Below are 14,580 nucleotides of genomic sequence, written 5' to 3'. Positions count from 1 at the left end.
GAGGTATCTATGATCAACTCAGACCTTTCAAACAGGAAAGGTCTTCTGAAACTTTAATCAGAATGTATGCGGTCCATGATTGATTGATTGATTGCATTTCATTCGTTCCACCTTCCGCAGTGCCTAAGTATCACTCGTGAAGTAAACGAAGGAGGTCACCGACGACGCGGAGCCCGCACTGCCTTTGCTACGAAGGGTCGCGTCGCACTCAGCGCGGCCCTGCGGAGCCGGCGCGGTCCGTGCGCGCGGCGCGTGGGCAGCTCGAGCAGGAACTACGTGTCCCGGCAGCCCGCGGGGCGGGTGGGCGGAGCCCGGGCGGGGGCGGGGGCCGGCGAGCGGGGGCATTGTGTCCGCCAGCGCCGGGCTGCATTTGTCTGCCGGAGGGTTGTTAGCGAGCGTGCGCCGCGGTGGCCGGCCGGGACTGCGAGTGTCCGCGGCGGCTGCGGCTCGGGCGGGAGGCCGAGGAGGAGGGACCACGCGCCCGCTGGCCGCGATCGCTGGCAGGGGGCGGGGTGCCAGCGGAGCAACATGCCCAGAGGCGCCCGGCGCCCTGACGACCCTTCGCGAGGCCAAGGGGCCGGGGCCGCTCTGGGGCGGCGGAGAGCATGAGCGAGGCCGGGGGACGGCTCGGCTCGGAGCGCTGTTGAGGGAGCGACGAGCGCCGCACGCTCGCGGGGCGCGGCGGAGGGCGGGGAGCCGCGTGGGGAAGCCGGGCAGGTCGGCTGGCAGGCGGGAACCGATCGCGGGGAGCGGGAGTGATTTCCGACGCGGACGGGGGGGCGGCCCGGAGCCCCGCCGAGGCTCCAGCGCGCCGCCGACATGGGCAACGCCGGGAGCATGGATTCGCAGCAGACCGATTTCAGGGCGCACAACGTGCCTTTGAAGCTACCGATGCCGGAGCCAGGTGAACTGGAGGAACGGTTTGCCGTCGTGCTGGTGAGTGTGCGGCGGCCCGGCGTGGGGACCTGGGCCCCGGGCCGGGCGGTGTAGCGGACCCCCGCCCCCTCGCCCTCCGGGCGGAGCGAGCCTCCCGTCCCGAGGGGGAAGGCTCCTTCCCACCTTCCCCATTGTGGTCTCCCTGCCTCGCGCCTCGCCATCCTCCCTCGAGTCTCTCCTGGGGACCCGGGATGGGAACCGGGCTCGGGGGCGGGCTGCCCGGCCAGCCCTCACCCATTGTCTAGCGGGAGAGGCACCTCGCGGCGCGCGTCCCCCCGGAGGTGCGGCGTGCGTGTGGAGAGGAGGTGGTGCGCGGCTGGGCACGGGGGAGCGGCGAGCCGATGGGGCTTTGTGTTTAAGAAAGAGAAGAAAAAAGGAGAAGGGAAAGCCCCGCACACCCTGAGCCCGTTCGGACCCTCGCTCGGGCCGCCCAGTTCCTAGGCCTTGCGGGGTCCCCGGCAGTGGGGGCGCAGGTGGCCGGCCGCAGGCGCCCGGGCACGGCGTGGAGAGAAGGCAACTTGAAGTGTGGACATCGCCGCGTGACGGAGCGGGGAGAGTCCGGGTCCCCGGGTCCCCCACGCGGGAAGGAGGCATCGGGGAAACCCCAGCGGAGCAGAACCTCAGGCGGGGAGGGCGGGGGGAGGACCTCGTGTGTTGTTGTGCCCTTTGGTTTTAAATCATAAAACACGAACGTGCACTTTGGCCAGGACGTGTTGCGAGCTGTGTTAACTACGTGGGCGACCCCCGGCCTCCCCCAAGCCAAGTCCCCAGCTCCGCAGCCAAGGCCCGCAGTCAGCGTCTCCCAGCCTTCCAGTTTCTCAAATCCACGATTCGGAAGCCTGCCTCCTTCTTCTGTCTCCTTCTCCAGCTGGGAGTTCAGTTCTGGGCCCTAACCAACCACTTTCGGTCGTGCTGTGAGCTCAAGAGGGTGTGGTGGCCTTCCCTAGCCCCGGCCGGGGTTTGAGCTACACTTGGTCCCTACATTTTCAGCTTTAGTGTTCCAGACTCTTCTAAGGAATATTGAGGGGCAAACGACCAGACTGGGTCGTCCCTAGGCTCACACTCTCACATCTTCTCGTTGGTCACCTCAAATCCCAAAAGCTAGGCAGAAAGAGGAACTTCTAATGGCAGGCAGGACACCATCTGACACTACCTTGCAAGCTCTTTTGGCGTATCACCTACACAGCTTTGGAAAATAAGGACTTGAACCCTAGATCCGAAGTCAGTTTTCTGAGGTTTGGATGGTAACTGAGACACTTAAATTGCCTTTCTTCTGGGCTTGCAAAAAGGACTGCCTTGCTTTGGGGATTTTGTTCGGGATGGCAGGTTATAGCTTTATCTTCTCTAGGAGGGCAGGGGCCACAAGCTTTTTCAGGCCACCAGGAAACTGGCCTTTCAGTGGGGGAGATAGAGGAGGTTGCTTCTTCAGTGATGGCCCACAGCTGCTCCCCTGCTTTAAGATGGGATCCTGAAGCCTAGGCTTACATGACTTCTCAAGGAAGTCTGGGTGCATATTTGCACTGCCTGTGTGGAGACAAGCGATTTTCTTCAAGAAAGAATTGTTTCTAACAGGCATATGGGTCTTACCTTCAGGCTCTGGGCTTTTTGTTTTTCCCTCCATGCTGTGGTGCTATGTGTGTGTTGGAGGGGCTAGTGACACAAGGAAACCAGTGCAGCAGCCATAATAATAACAATAATGCAATTAAGTTCTGCTCAACTGGGATTGCATTTTTTTGCATGAGCTTTCAGTTACCCTGCTGATTAATAACACATGGTATGAATTAATCTTTAGAAAAATGATGTCCTTTTATTAACATGGTGAATTGTGTTCCCATTAAGTCTAGCAGCCACGGTTAGTGTGTGGACTTTTATGATTGTACATCACAGACTCCTTGGGGTGGCGGTTGTTTGTTGTGGCTACTTTTCCTCTACTGTGCGTCACATACAGTTCTGGGTGCAGTTCTTTTAAGTTGTTTACAATATTCTGTGCTACTCAATCAAATAAACAACTAAAATAAAAAAACCCATCAAAATCCCTGGCTGACCTTTTTTTTTTTTTTTGAATAGAGACAAAGATTTTGGGATCTCAGCTTGTTGACCCTTGTTAGGAGCTCACTTAAACCAGTGATGTTTACTCTTCCATCTGATCTCCATTTGCTCTGGGATGATTTATGAGTGGAGTCAAAGGAAACCTTTCCAAATATTCAGTATCATGTGTTGACTTACTTTGTGTTCAGTTTTTTTGTGGTGCTATATACTCAACACTCAACTTTGTCTTTCTTTGCTCTTCATGAATTGACTGGGAATTAGTTACAACCATTTCTTGAAATTAAGCTTGAAAGGTAAGTTTAGTTGGCAGTTATTTAGTTGGCAGGTATTGTGTTATGTGGAAGAATTCACTCCCCTTACAGTGGGCATTATCTTTGCACTAGCAGTATTAGCTCTTTTCCCTCCTCTTTTTGCCTTTTTTTAAAAAAGTGTTTTATTTATTTATTTTTTTGGGTCTGGTTGTGGGGACTGAACTCTGGGCCTGGGCACTGTCCCTCAGCTCTTCAGCTCAAGGCTAGCACTCTACCACTTGAGCTACAGTGCCACTTCCGGCTTTTTTCTTTTTGCTTATGTGGTGCTGAGGAATCGAACCCAGGGCCTCAGGCATGCAAGGCAAGCACTCTACCACTGAGCCACCTTCTCAGCCCTTTGCTTTTTTTTTTTTTTTTTTTGACAGAGTCTTGGTTTATAGCCCAGGCTGGCCTTGAACTCAAAATCCTGCCATGCTGGATTAAAAGCATGGGCCACCATGCCATGCTGTTTTTTTTTTTTTCTTATATAATAAAGATCGCATGTGGGTTTCAGGAGGAAAACTAGATGATAATATTGTGCTGAAAAGTGTACAAGCACCTCATTGTAAGTATAACTTACATCAATAATGAATGTGCCATGTTAGGCTAGGAAAACAATTCCTTCCAACATCCAGCTGTAGAATATTTAAAGGCTTAAAAAGGGAGGAGTAAATAAAAATTAAAGTGATAGTTCATCTTATTTTCTGTTAGTAATTCCTTAATAGAGCAAAAACCTAGAGCATTGGTAGAGCATTGACTGTATCTCCTACCCTCAACAGGTCATATGTGGTAAATTGTAGAAATCTAAGAAAAATAGTTAGTGGTTATGGATGGGAAGAACATAGGAGAGTACAAAAGACAGTCACTGAAATAAGATGAGAGGAGAGCTGAACTTTCTTTCTTTCTTTTTTTTTTGGGTCCATCATAGGGCCTGAACTCTGTGCTTGGGTGCTGTCCTTCAGCTCTTCAGCTCAAGGCTACCACATGAGCCACAGCGCCACTTAGGCTTTTTCTGCTTATGTGGTCCTGAGGAATCGAACCCAGGGCCTCATGTATGCAAGGCAAGCACTCTACCACTGAGCCACCTTCCTAGCCTGAGAGATAAGCTTTTAAAATTTCCTGTGAATTATTACTAGTACAATTGGATCCTTAGTTTACTCCTTATGAGGAAAACCTCCTTCCTTTACCCTATTTTCAGTATTGCTATAATAATAGTTGGAAAGTTATGTTTATTTAAGGAAAAAAAGATTACTGACTCAATGTATACATTTAACCATTTGGATCTCTTGAACCGTCCTTTTCTGGTTGTTATAAGGTGATATGTTATAAGGTGTATGTATGTATGCACACACATGTGATATTTCTGTTATGCTCATCACTTGAAGTGTCTCATACATGATAAGTTTGTTGCATTTACTTTAATCTTTGTTCCTTTGGAAAATGTGTGTGTGTGTGTGTGTGTGTGTGTGTGTGTGTGTGTGTGTGTGTGTGTGTGTGTGTGTATGTATTTGTAGTTAACATTAGCCTGGGTTTTTTTGAGTCATACACATTTATGATTACATAGCCATGAGGCTTTCCAAAGTGTTTCTTTAACATTGTCTAATGACGGATTGCAAACACACAGATCCCCCCTTGTTTTTCATTTTCAAATGTGATGCCATGAGGGTGAGTCTTGGTGGGTGCTGTAAACAGCTATGGTTTTTGTCTGTGGATACTTCGACACTCTACGTATCGTTTACTAGCTTTTAGTCACTAATGGTAAAGTATGTGTGCAACATAAAATATAAGTTCTCCAGTTCTTGGTTGGGGAGCTCTTCTTAGAATTCTTCTTTGAACAGCTAGGTAAAGGCTAACTTTCAGTATCAACATAATTTAAGTATCAATACCACACAAGCAGATACAAAAGATAGATTAGGAAATAACGGTGTAGGACAATATTATCTCATGTTTGATATGGAGAACTGGTTTAGTAGCTCATTGAATCAATTTTCTTTTGATTTTTTCTTTTTATTTGCACTAAATGAATATAGTTATTTTGCCTTGGGAAGGAGTAGGAGCACTTTGAGGCAGCCCCTTGTTAGCAAGACTTATACTTACTTGCCCTCACCAAATCTTATTGGTAACTCCAGCCATCAGTAGCATGAATGCCTAAGTAATGATTACTTCTGTGGCCTGGAGTCATCTGGTTATTAAATAACCAGTCTGGGATATTAACTAGATTTGAATCTCTTTCCTTACTCTCTCCTGCCTTCCTTCATTATATTACATTTTCCCAAACTTACAATTGAGGGTATAAAAAGAAAAGGGCTTGGGATCATGGTAAAAAAAATTCCTAAATCTGATAAATGCAAGTTTCAGATTGTATATAGTTGTAGAAATTTCTCTGAAGTGATTGAAATGAGATGTATTTGATATTTATCTTTAGATGTCAAACCTTTTGCATCAGCATGGAGTTGAATATAAATGTGATTCAAAAGTGTACTCTTTAGTTTTTCTTTTTAGGGGCAGATTTGAAATGCCTTGATTGGAAAGTTTAGGATTAGGTTTAGCAAACCAGGGCAAGAGACAGCTTTTCAGTAGACTGCATACACTTCCAGTGTAATTACCTGTGAAAGGGACAAGGAAGGTCAAGTTGTAAAAGGTTTGTTTCCCACTTTTCACCACTTCATGGGGAGCACTTGCCATGAGATCTGTTGAGCAGATGGATGGGTGGGAGTGTAGTGAGGCCATCACATGCTGCTGATTTGTTTTCTCACATCCTTTCTCTTGCTGTCAGGGAAAGAGAGCTGGAAGGGGGGTTGGGTATTGACACTTTGAACTGTCACAATTTCACTCTGCATAAGTTTTTTTTTTTTTTCCCTCCAGAGTGGAAATGGATACATAAGGCTATGTATATCATCATTGTCAGCATACGTTTTTCCTTCTAATATGACCAGTAAGAACTGTGAAGATATATTTGAGTACTTGAAATAGAAGTTGATCAGATTGTATACTCTCAATACAAATATTTGGCTCTGGTGAGAGACTGACAGCAAGGTAAACATGTTATTGAGGAGAAAAATGTGCATGCCTTTAAATCCCTCAGAAGAAGAAGACTTGTTTTTTTTTTTTTTTTTGGTTGGTTGTTTGTTTGGCTTGAACTCTGGGCTGGCCTGGGCTCTGTCCTTCAGCTCTTCAGCTCAAGGTTAGTGCCCTACCACTTGAGCCACAGTGTTACTTCCGTTTCCGTTTTTCTGGTGGTTTTTTTGGAGATAGTCTTACAGACTTTCTTGCCTGGGCTGGCTTTGAACCGCAGTCCTCAGATCTCAGCCTTCTAAGTAGCTAGGATTACAGGCGTGAGCCACTGGTGCCCAGCAGGAAGACTTATTTTTACCTGATGGCCTCTAACCTACTGACTAGGAATCAGGAGACCTTGATTTTAGAATCTTACCTGCTACACCAGCTTGGGCAAGTTAAACTCCTTTCCCTGGCCCTTTGTTTTCTTTATTTGTGTATAGGAATTAAATTTGGCACAGTTCTGAGGGTAGTTGTCAGATCATAGTGTAAAACTTGTGGTATAGAACCTAATACATTGTGATTCATTGGTCAAGTTTTTGTTGTGTATGTCCATGTTCTGTGTGGTCTAGAGAGTGGAATTCCCTAGCGTCACTGAAAATCCTGTAATGGAGAGGTAGTTTAACAGACTTGTCAAAAAATGCATGAGTTCTCTGTCAGAGACAGAGCTATGTGAAAATACTGGAGACAGAAGATCCTTTCCACTGCAAGATGCAACAAGTGAATTATTGACTCAAAAGATGCTCTTCTGAATCTGTCATGTTTGCAGCAGGTTGAGATGACTCTCTAGCATGTGTAAGTAGAAGAGGATCTTTTCCTAGGTACCAAGAGGAAACAAAGTAACTTTAGGCTCATGTGCTAGAATTTAATTTCCTGAATGACTTGGTCATTTAAGGTGTGACAGTTGTCCAGAAGGGACCAATACAAGAAGCACTGCTTATAGATGATTGTCTTTCCTTTGGCAAGAGGGTGTTGTTACCTAGAATCCTTTTCAGGACAAAACAGTGAACCCTTGTACAAGAAAAGATTGGGAGAGTTTAGGAGGGAAGGTGAGAAACAAGCAATGCTGCCACTTGACAGAAGCCCTCTTGTAGAGTAGCTTTCATTCAGTCCCTCAATGACAAGAAGTGTGTCCCCAGACTTTGGGATCATGATTTCTGAAGAGAGGCTTCACGTAATCTTTAGCTTTTTACTATTTTAATAGTAGAGGCAGAGATAGGTCATCCATTGTGTTCCCATTAAAATTCTATAGGGAGAACTGCTTCTCCTTTCCCCAGTCACCCTGCCCTCTTGGCCAGAAGGGACTAAAGTTTTCAACTTAAATAACAGATTCAGAAGCAATGCTGGCAGTGGATTGTGGGGCCAGGATGGTGGGGAATCCCCAAGTGTGTAAATACCAAGTTCTCACTTGGTGATATGATGGTATTGGATGTCACAAACAGATGTATACTTTCTTTTGCTCGCTCTTTCCTTCCTTGCTTGCTTGCAGCATGAGCCACCAGCACCCAGCTGCTTGTCACACTCTTGAAAAAACGAATTGGCAAACATTAGTGTCCTCATACAGTTTATTGTTTTTAGGACAAACTTTCTGTAGTTTTTGTGATCCCTTGTCACATCTTCCATGTCCTTGTGTAGTTTGCAGTTGGCTGGTGACTCTTTTGCATGTAACCTTAGTGCACTTTTACTTTATGAAGAAGCTCTGTTAAATATCAGCCCCTATATTCATTGTTACAGATGCTAAAATCTCAGAGCCTGAAGATCTGTTCTCTCAGGAAAATTAGGACAACTTTCTTTCTTTCTTTTTTCCTTTTTCTTTTTTTGCCAGTCCTGGGACTTGAATGTAAGCCTGGGCACTGTCCCTGAGTCTCCCTGTGCTCAAGGCTAATGCTCTACCACTTGAGCCACAGCACCACTTCTGGCCTTTTCTGTTTATGTGGTACTGAGGAATGACACTCAGGGCTTCATGCATGCATACTAGGCAAGCATTCTACCACTAAACCACATTCCCAGCTACAACTTTCCTTTTTAGCATAATGGCTCTCAAGGGTCATCTCTCTTGACCAATTTCTATGGCATAGAGGTCATAAATGGTGTCCGTTGTCTGACTTCTAGCATACTTGGTTTTGGAAAAAATATCACATACATTTTTGGGCAGATATCTGCATCTTTGGGATACTAAGCTGTCACAAAACTAGGCCTGAAAAGTGTTCATTAGTTTCAAGTCTTGTTTGCTTAGGGAATTTTCTTTCCTTGTTTTTTCTTTCTTTAAGACACTTTGGTAAAACACCTTATTTAAGGTAGGATGAAGAAGGAACTGAAAAGTTAAATAAAGCTAGTTTTTGATCTTGGTGTATATATATACACACATACATTTATACATATGTGTATACAGACATATACATATATGTATGCAGTGGAGTTTAAACCCACTTTTGGTAGGCAGATACTAAAAGCTCCATATAAGACTTGGCTGTACATACAGGCTTAGTTGAGAGTTATTCTGCTAGAAAGAAAGCTTTTCCATTTTGCCTCAAAAATTAAGCATACACATGAAAACTAGTGAAAAAATAAGATGATGAGTGCAATAGGAAAGTGATTGTTCAAAAAATGAGAAAATTTGGTCAACTTAGGAAAAGTTGAGAATAGTTTAAAAAATTCATGTGCTTGATTCAAGAATAACAGTGTTGAGAAAGAAGAATCAAAACCTGCAGAATGGTAGACTTAGTTAACTAAGAACCACCAAATTACAGAAATGAAGATTTACAGAGACAGTACTATATATTACAATTTAAGATTGAGCAGTGACCCTGAGTTGTCCTTCTGGCTTAGAGCAGTAATAGATCCATTGTAGTTTTGCTTGGGTCTCTATTCTACAGCCTAATTGTTTGTTGGTTCAATGCAGGCCTTTTGCTTTGATCTCTGGTCTTACCACTTACAAAGACTTGATGAGCTTGGCTTCCTGGAGTGAAATTCAAATACACTTGTGAAATGTAAACAACATTCATTTATTAAGAATCCTATAATCAAGGCAAATTGGCATGCTTCTATAAGCAATTAGCTTTGGGAATAGAAAGATAAATAGGATACTAGGTCAAGAATGAGCTGATTGTTCTCAGTGTCAGACTCTAGTTACTCCTTTATGAGTTAAAACATAAGCAAATAGACATTCCTCCTATTCATAATCTTTAGCATTGTGGCCTTAGGTTTGAGGGCAGCATATGTAGTTTTCTACAACAGAGAGAATAGAAGCAACTAGTGTTTTATATTCATCTAAAATACAAATCTTTCAAAGAAATGTATGTAGGAGATTTATGAACAGATAACGTTTTCTAGTAATTGGAAACAGGGAAACAAGCTAATGGTGTTTTGATTTTTTGGGGGGGAAAGGGATCAGGGTCTTTAACCTGGAGCCTTTTATCTTAGCCTCTTGATGGCTGGAATTATAGGCATTTGCCACTGTACATGCTCCATAATGGGTTTCATTTTGATGTCAAAGGTAAAGATGATGAGTATAATGGCATCTGCAGTTCTTGAACCATGTTTTTTTGTTTGTTTATAATGATAACTAACAGTAAAATTTCAGTAGTTGGATATATCACTATCAGATGTATCAGGGTAGCACTCAGTTTGTACAGTGAATTGAATCCCACCACATATCTTGTGAAATCTTGGGAGCAGAATGCAGAGGGTATGGGTCAGGTGAACAGTTTCATCAGCTTTGTCTCTTTTCCTGTAATGGGAAGCTTTGCCATTCTTTTTGAGAAAGCCTTTTCTGTTAGATAACAGTTGAGCATTTTGACTCATCAGAGTTCATTATTCCAAAAGACTTCCTACTAGTCAATCTGGAAAGCCAGTTTAGTCCTAATATTTTGGGGCTAGGATGCCATTAACTTGGCAGTGGTGATTCCCTGGGATTTGCAACAAAATCAGTCTATTGCCAGCTAACTATGGCATCCAGATGTAAACTTGAGGAAACTGTTTAGAACTGTGTGTGGCTTCCCAGGTTTGTAGAGTTTTCCAGTTACCATTCTTGAGTCTTCTCTAATATTTTCAATAGTAGAATGCTTGAATCTCAAGGTAGACTTTTTGCAAAGTTTGTTGGCTCAGAAATTCCATACCATTTAGGAATTACCACCCTCCCCCAATCATTTAATGAAGTAGTTCTTTCCCCCATCCCCTTGAGGTTCAGGCTGGGATTTGAGATACACTTGTTTGTCCAGTGCTGTACCATTTGAGTCACTCAAAAATAACTATATTTTAAAATTTTGTTTTTATTTTTTTGTCAGTTGAGGGCATATCACTCCTTCCCTCACTGTCTACCAGTTTTTCTCTCCCATTCCCATCAACAAGTTGAATAGTTCATTTTCAACATAGTCCTCCATGCATTGGTTATTTTTGAGATAGGGTCTTGCTTTATGCCTCACTGGCTTGAACTGAGAACCTCATATTAATGCTTCCTTTTGTTGCTGAAATGGCAGGTATGCTTTACTTTCACCAGCCATTGCATTTCTGCTGTAGCTTGGGATGACGTGTTTGTGCTACCATGCCTACCCATAGGTTGGGAAATGTAAACAAACATTTTTGCCTACACTCACCTCTAATCTCTTACTGAGATTCCCAGATTTCCTCCTCCATAATAACTAGGCAGACTTGTGCCACTGCTCAGACTAATGTAATTCTTTAGTTAGATACTTGTTATTATTATTGTGTTGTTGGTCATGGTGCTTGAACTCTGGGCCTGGGTGCTATTCATCAGCTCTTCAGCTCAAGGCTAGGGCTCTATCACTTGAGCCACAGCACCACTGCTGGCTTTTTCTGTATACGTGGTGCTGAGGAATTGAACCCAGGGCTTCATGTATGCAAGGTAAGCACTCTACCACTGAGCCACCTTCCCAGCCCCTAATACTTACATTTTATTTTAGCTCAATAATACCAGAAGTCCAAGTTTAGTTCCCTTTTGAGTTTTCTGTTGATAATGAAGAAATGTTAAACAATTGCTTTTTTTTTTTTTTTTGTTCTGGACTAGGCCCTGGTGGCTCACACCTGTCATTGTAGCTACTCAGGAGCAAAAAAACTCAGGGACAGTGTTCAGACCCTGAATTCAAGCCTCATGACTGACTCCCCCCGCCCCCCAATTCTTTAGAATGACATTACTTAATCATCCATTAAAAAAAAAATCTCTTTTAGACTGAGTATACTGTGGTAACTGGTGCTCAGATGAGGAGATAGAATCTCACCCTCACAAATGCTCCTCAGACGTGGTTAGACTTGGCTCCTTGCCTCTCCAGCTGCAGTCTCTCACCTGCTGTACCTTTTTAGTGGTCGTGCTTAGGTGGAGGAGAGTAGGCCACAGGATTATGCCTGTGGTTGGATTCTAAATGCTTCTAACCATGAGGTTTCCACCACTTCCTTTAAGAGATTTCCCCAGTGCAACATTAGGCAGTGTTGATGTACAGTGTCTTCCTGATGCTGTTAAATGCCACCATTCTCACCACTGATTACCTTAATGCTATTGGTGCTAATGTGTATAGTACCTTGTTTTTCATAAAACTGAAGACATTTTGATTTGTGTTCCTAGAATTAAGTGTGAGTGTGTATGTGGGGGAGATTTTTCACACTGAAAATGAACATTTGCAGTTTGGGGTAGCAGTCTTTGCAGTTAAGTACTCACAAGTTACAGATTTTGTATTTTGTCTCTCTACTCATCATCCTGGCCATTTAGCTTTCCCTGTCTTCCTTGATGGCTGTTAAAATATTAAACGATACAAAACAGTCAATTTTATCTTGTGCTATTTCTCCTCCAGAGCCCTATTCTGTTATTTCAATTTGAGGGTCCTTTGGCCATCCATGTTAATATTAAGTTTACCCTCCTTACTCCACTGTTAACTACTGAGTCCTGCTCAATCTTCTTGGCAAAGTGATCATGGTTGGGTAGACCTGTGTCCTCTTGTTTTTCCTTACAGGACCCTGACTTGAAACTTGCTTTTGTTTTTGTCCCAGAACAGGCCTACACTTCCCTCCTTTATAATTTTTCTCACAGTGTTTCTCCTACATAAAATAGCTTCTCTGCTTCCTAAATCTATATCCAGCCTTCAACTTTCTTATGAAATCCTACCTAGTGACTGTTCAGGCCCACATCAGCTTGAAGAAGGTAGGAAAGCCAACTCCCCTTACTTTGATCTCTTTATTGTATGAATTAGCTTCCTGACTCTCAAAGCACTTGATTATATATCACTCGTGTGTTGTGACTATAAACTAAGGAGATGCTTGTGTGTACAGTTTTGTAGTTGCTTTTTGTCATCTCAGCCATCTGTTTACGTCTTTGTTTTGTCTGCAACTTCACTCTGCTAGCTCCTGGAAAACCAGGGTAGTGGCTGCTTCTCCAGCATGGGGTATGGCCCAGGGAGGGTCTCCACTGAACATAGCTGGTGATTAGAGAATTCCAGTAGCTGCTTGAGAAGCTGTTGAACAGACCACTTGTGGCTGTTAATTGCACACAATTTGTCTTTGTGTTGAAATTATGCTCTCACACATTCGTACTTATCTTGGTATTTTCCATATCACTTCATTATAGTTGGTGCCCATGAAAACTGAATGGTCAGAGATAACAAGTTGGCATCATGCTCCTCTTGATTCCTTAGAGAATCAGTTTCTTTAAAGCCAGATTTGGTGTGCCATGATGTCACCAAGTGAGTAGATAGGATAGTGGTTCAGACCTTCTTAAAGTAACTCCCTCTTCATGGTATCTTTATTTGGAATAAAGCAGGTTTAAAAGCAGCATTCCTTAGTTTGACATTTTAGTGCTTTGCTGTTTAAAGAGCTTTACATTGTCATTTGTGGTTGTAAAGATTTTTTTTAAGAAATGAGGTAAATAGGGCATGAAAGTATGTGGCTTGAAGTTATAGAAGAAAGCAGCGAAGCTTGTGATCCAGTTTTATGTCTTTGCACTAAAACTCCAGGGAGCCTTTCACTGTAGAATAAGGTGATGTTTATGAGCTTTCTCAAGTCATTAGATGCTTTATAAAGCGTTATCTCTGGTGTTCTTAACAACTTCCCAGGAAGGTGGTGCCTTTCTTTAACTAATGAGACTGTGGCACCAATACCCAGTAATGGAAGCTAGATTTTGTTGTTTTGTATTTTGAGACAAGGCCTCACCATGTAGTCCAGGCTGGCTTCAAACTTGGAATCCTCCTGCTTTAGGTTCTGGGGTGCTAGAATTATAGGTGGGTGTACCATACTTGGCTTGGAGGCAGGAACTGAATCCTAGGACTGTCTGATGAGAAAGCCTGCTGCTTTCTATTATATGACAGTTTTTTTTTGGAGGTGTGGTGGTGGTGGGCTGAATTAACTATACAATGTCATTAAATGTATGCTTGCTCAGTCTTTGTATGCGTTCTAGACTAAGTTAATTATTTCTATACAATGGCTACTTCATGTCTGTACAGAGTTCAGCTTGTGTTATGAGCTGCACAATCTTACCTTGCTCTCAGGGGCTCATGATGCAGCTAGGAAAACAAAGAACACAAAGAAGAAAAAAAAAAACAACAAAACCTCAGGCAGCTGCATAATCAGTGCAGTTGCAGATGGACCCAGCTCAAAGGCTCAGAGAGAACATGCTGTGCTGGGCTCTGAGCATTCAGGAAAGGTTTCCTGGGAATAGGAAGTAGCAAACAGACTAGTGAGATTCCTGTGCAGTCCATTCACTGCTACCCAACATTTTTCATTCCACACTGTTCGGTTTCATTCATTAGACACTGCTTAAGAAAAGCTTGTGCTTTATAATCGAACAGTCCAGTATTTTTTGAGTGCTTTCTGTGTGCCAGGCAGTGTTGTGGGCACTGGAGGATACAGAAGAAGGCAGACCGATGGATTGCTTTCAAGTGAGAGGAGGCTGGGGGAGCCAGATACAAAAGGATGCACGGGTGCATTAATGGGACTGTTGAGATTATGGGAAGTTAGAAGGAAAATAAAATAGGTTGATGTGAGATGATGTGGTCTTCCCTAAGATACAAGTGATAAGGACCAGACAGCTCTTGTATTCTGATCAGGAGGATCTTCAGGCTGAAAGAATATTGGGACCGAGATTTGTTTCCCCCCTGCTGGCTGAAGAGACTGAGGCTTCCAGGATGCTGGAGCAAGTGAACAGCATGGGGTGTGCTCTCAGCCCAATGGGCTTCAGACCTTGTAAGCCTGTGGGGAAACTTCAAGTTAGATGCTCTCAAATGTGTTCCCTTGACAGTCCTAACTGCTG

At 43.8% G+C, this 14,580-nt stretch overlaps 1 protein-coding gene across 8 annotated transcripts in view; it reads left to right on the top strand.

Annotated features, from left to right (window-relative positions):
- Positions 1-443: 443 nt before the first annotated feature.
- The window catches only part of Fmnl2 (formin like 2), a 294,762-nt gene continuing 280,625 nt past the window's right edge, over positions 444-14,580 (top strand). For 7 of the 8 annotated variants that reach the window (XM_070023246.1, XM_070023179.1, XM_070023218.1 and 4 more), the window contains exon 1: positions 444-936. In XM_070023246.1, coding sequence (XP_069879347.1) covers positions 820-936 — 117 coding nt within the window. In that variant the 5' untranslated portion in view covers positions 444-819. The remainder of the gene's footprint in view (positions 937-14,580) is intronic. The other variant, XM_070023208.1, reaches the window with a different exon arrangement.

Source organism: Dipodomys merriami, unplaced genomic scaffold (assembly GCF_024711535.1).
Source record: "Dipodomys merriami isolate MVZ:Mamm:240054 unplaced genomic scaffold, mDipMer1.0.p SCAF_1, whole genome shotgun sequence".
Lineage (NCBI taxonomy): Eukaryota > Metazoa > Chordata > Mammalia > Rodentia > Heteromyidae > Dipodomys > Dipodomys merriami.
The sequence above is the reverse complement of the archived record's forward strand: the minus strand, read 5'-3'. Positions and strand labels throughout refer to the sequence as shown.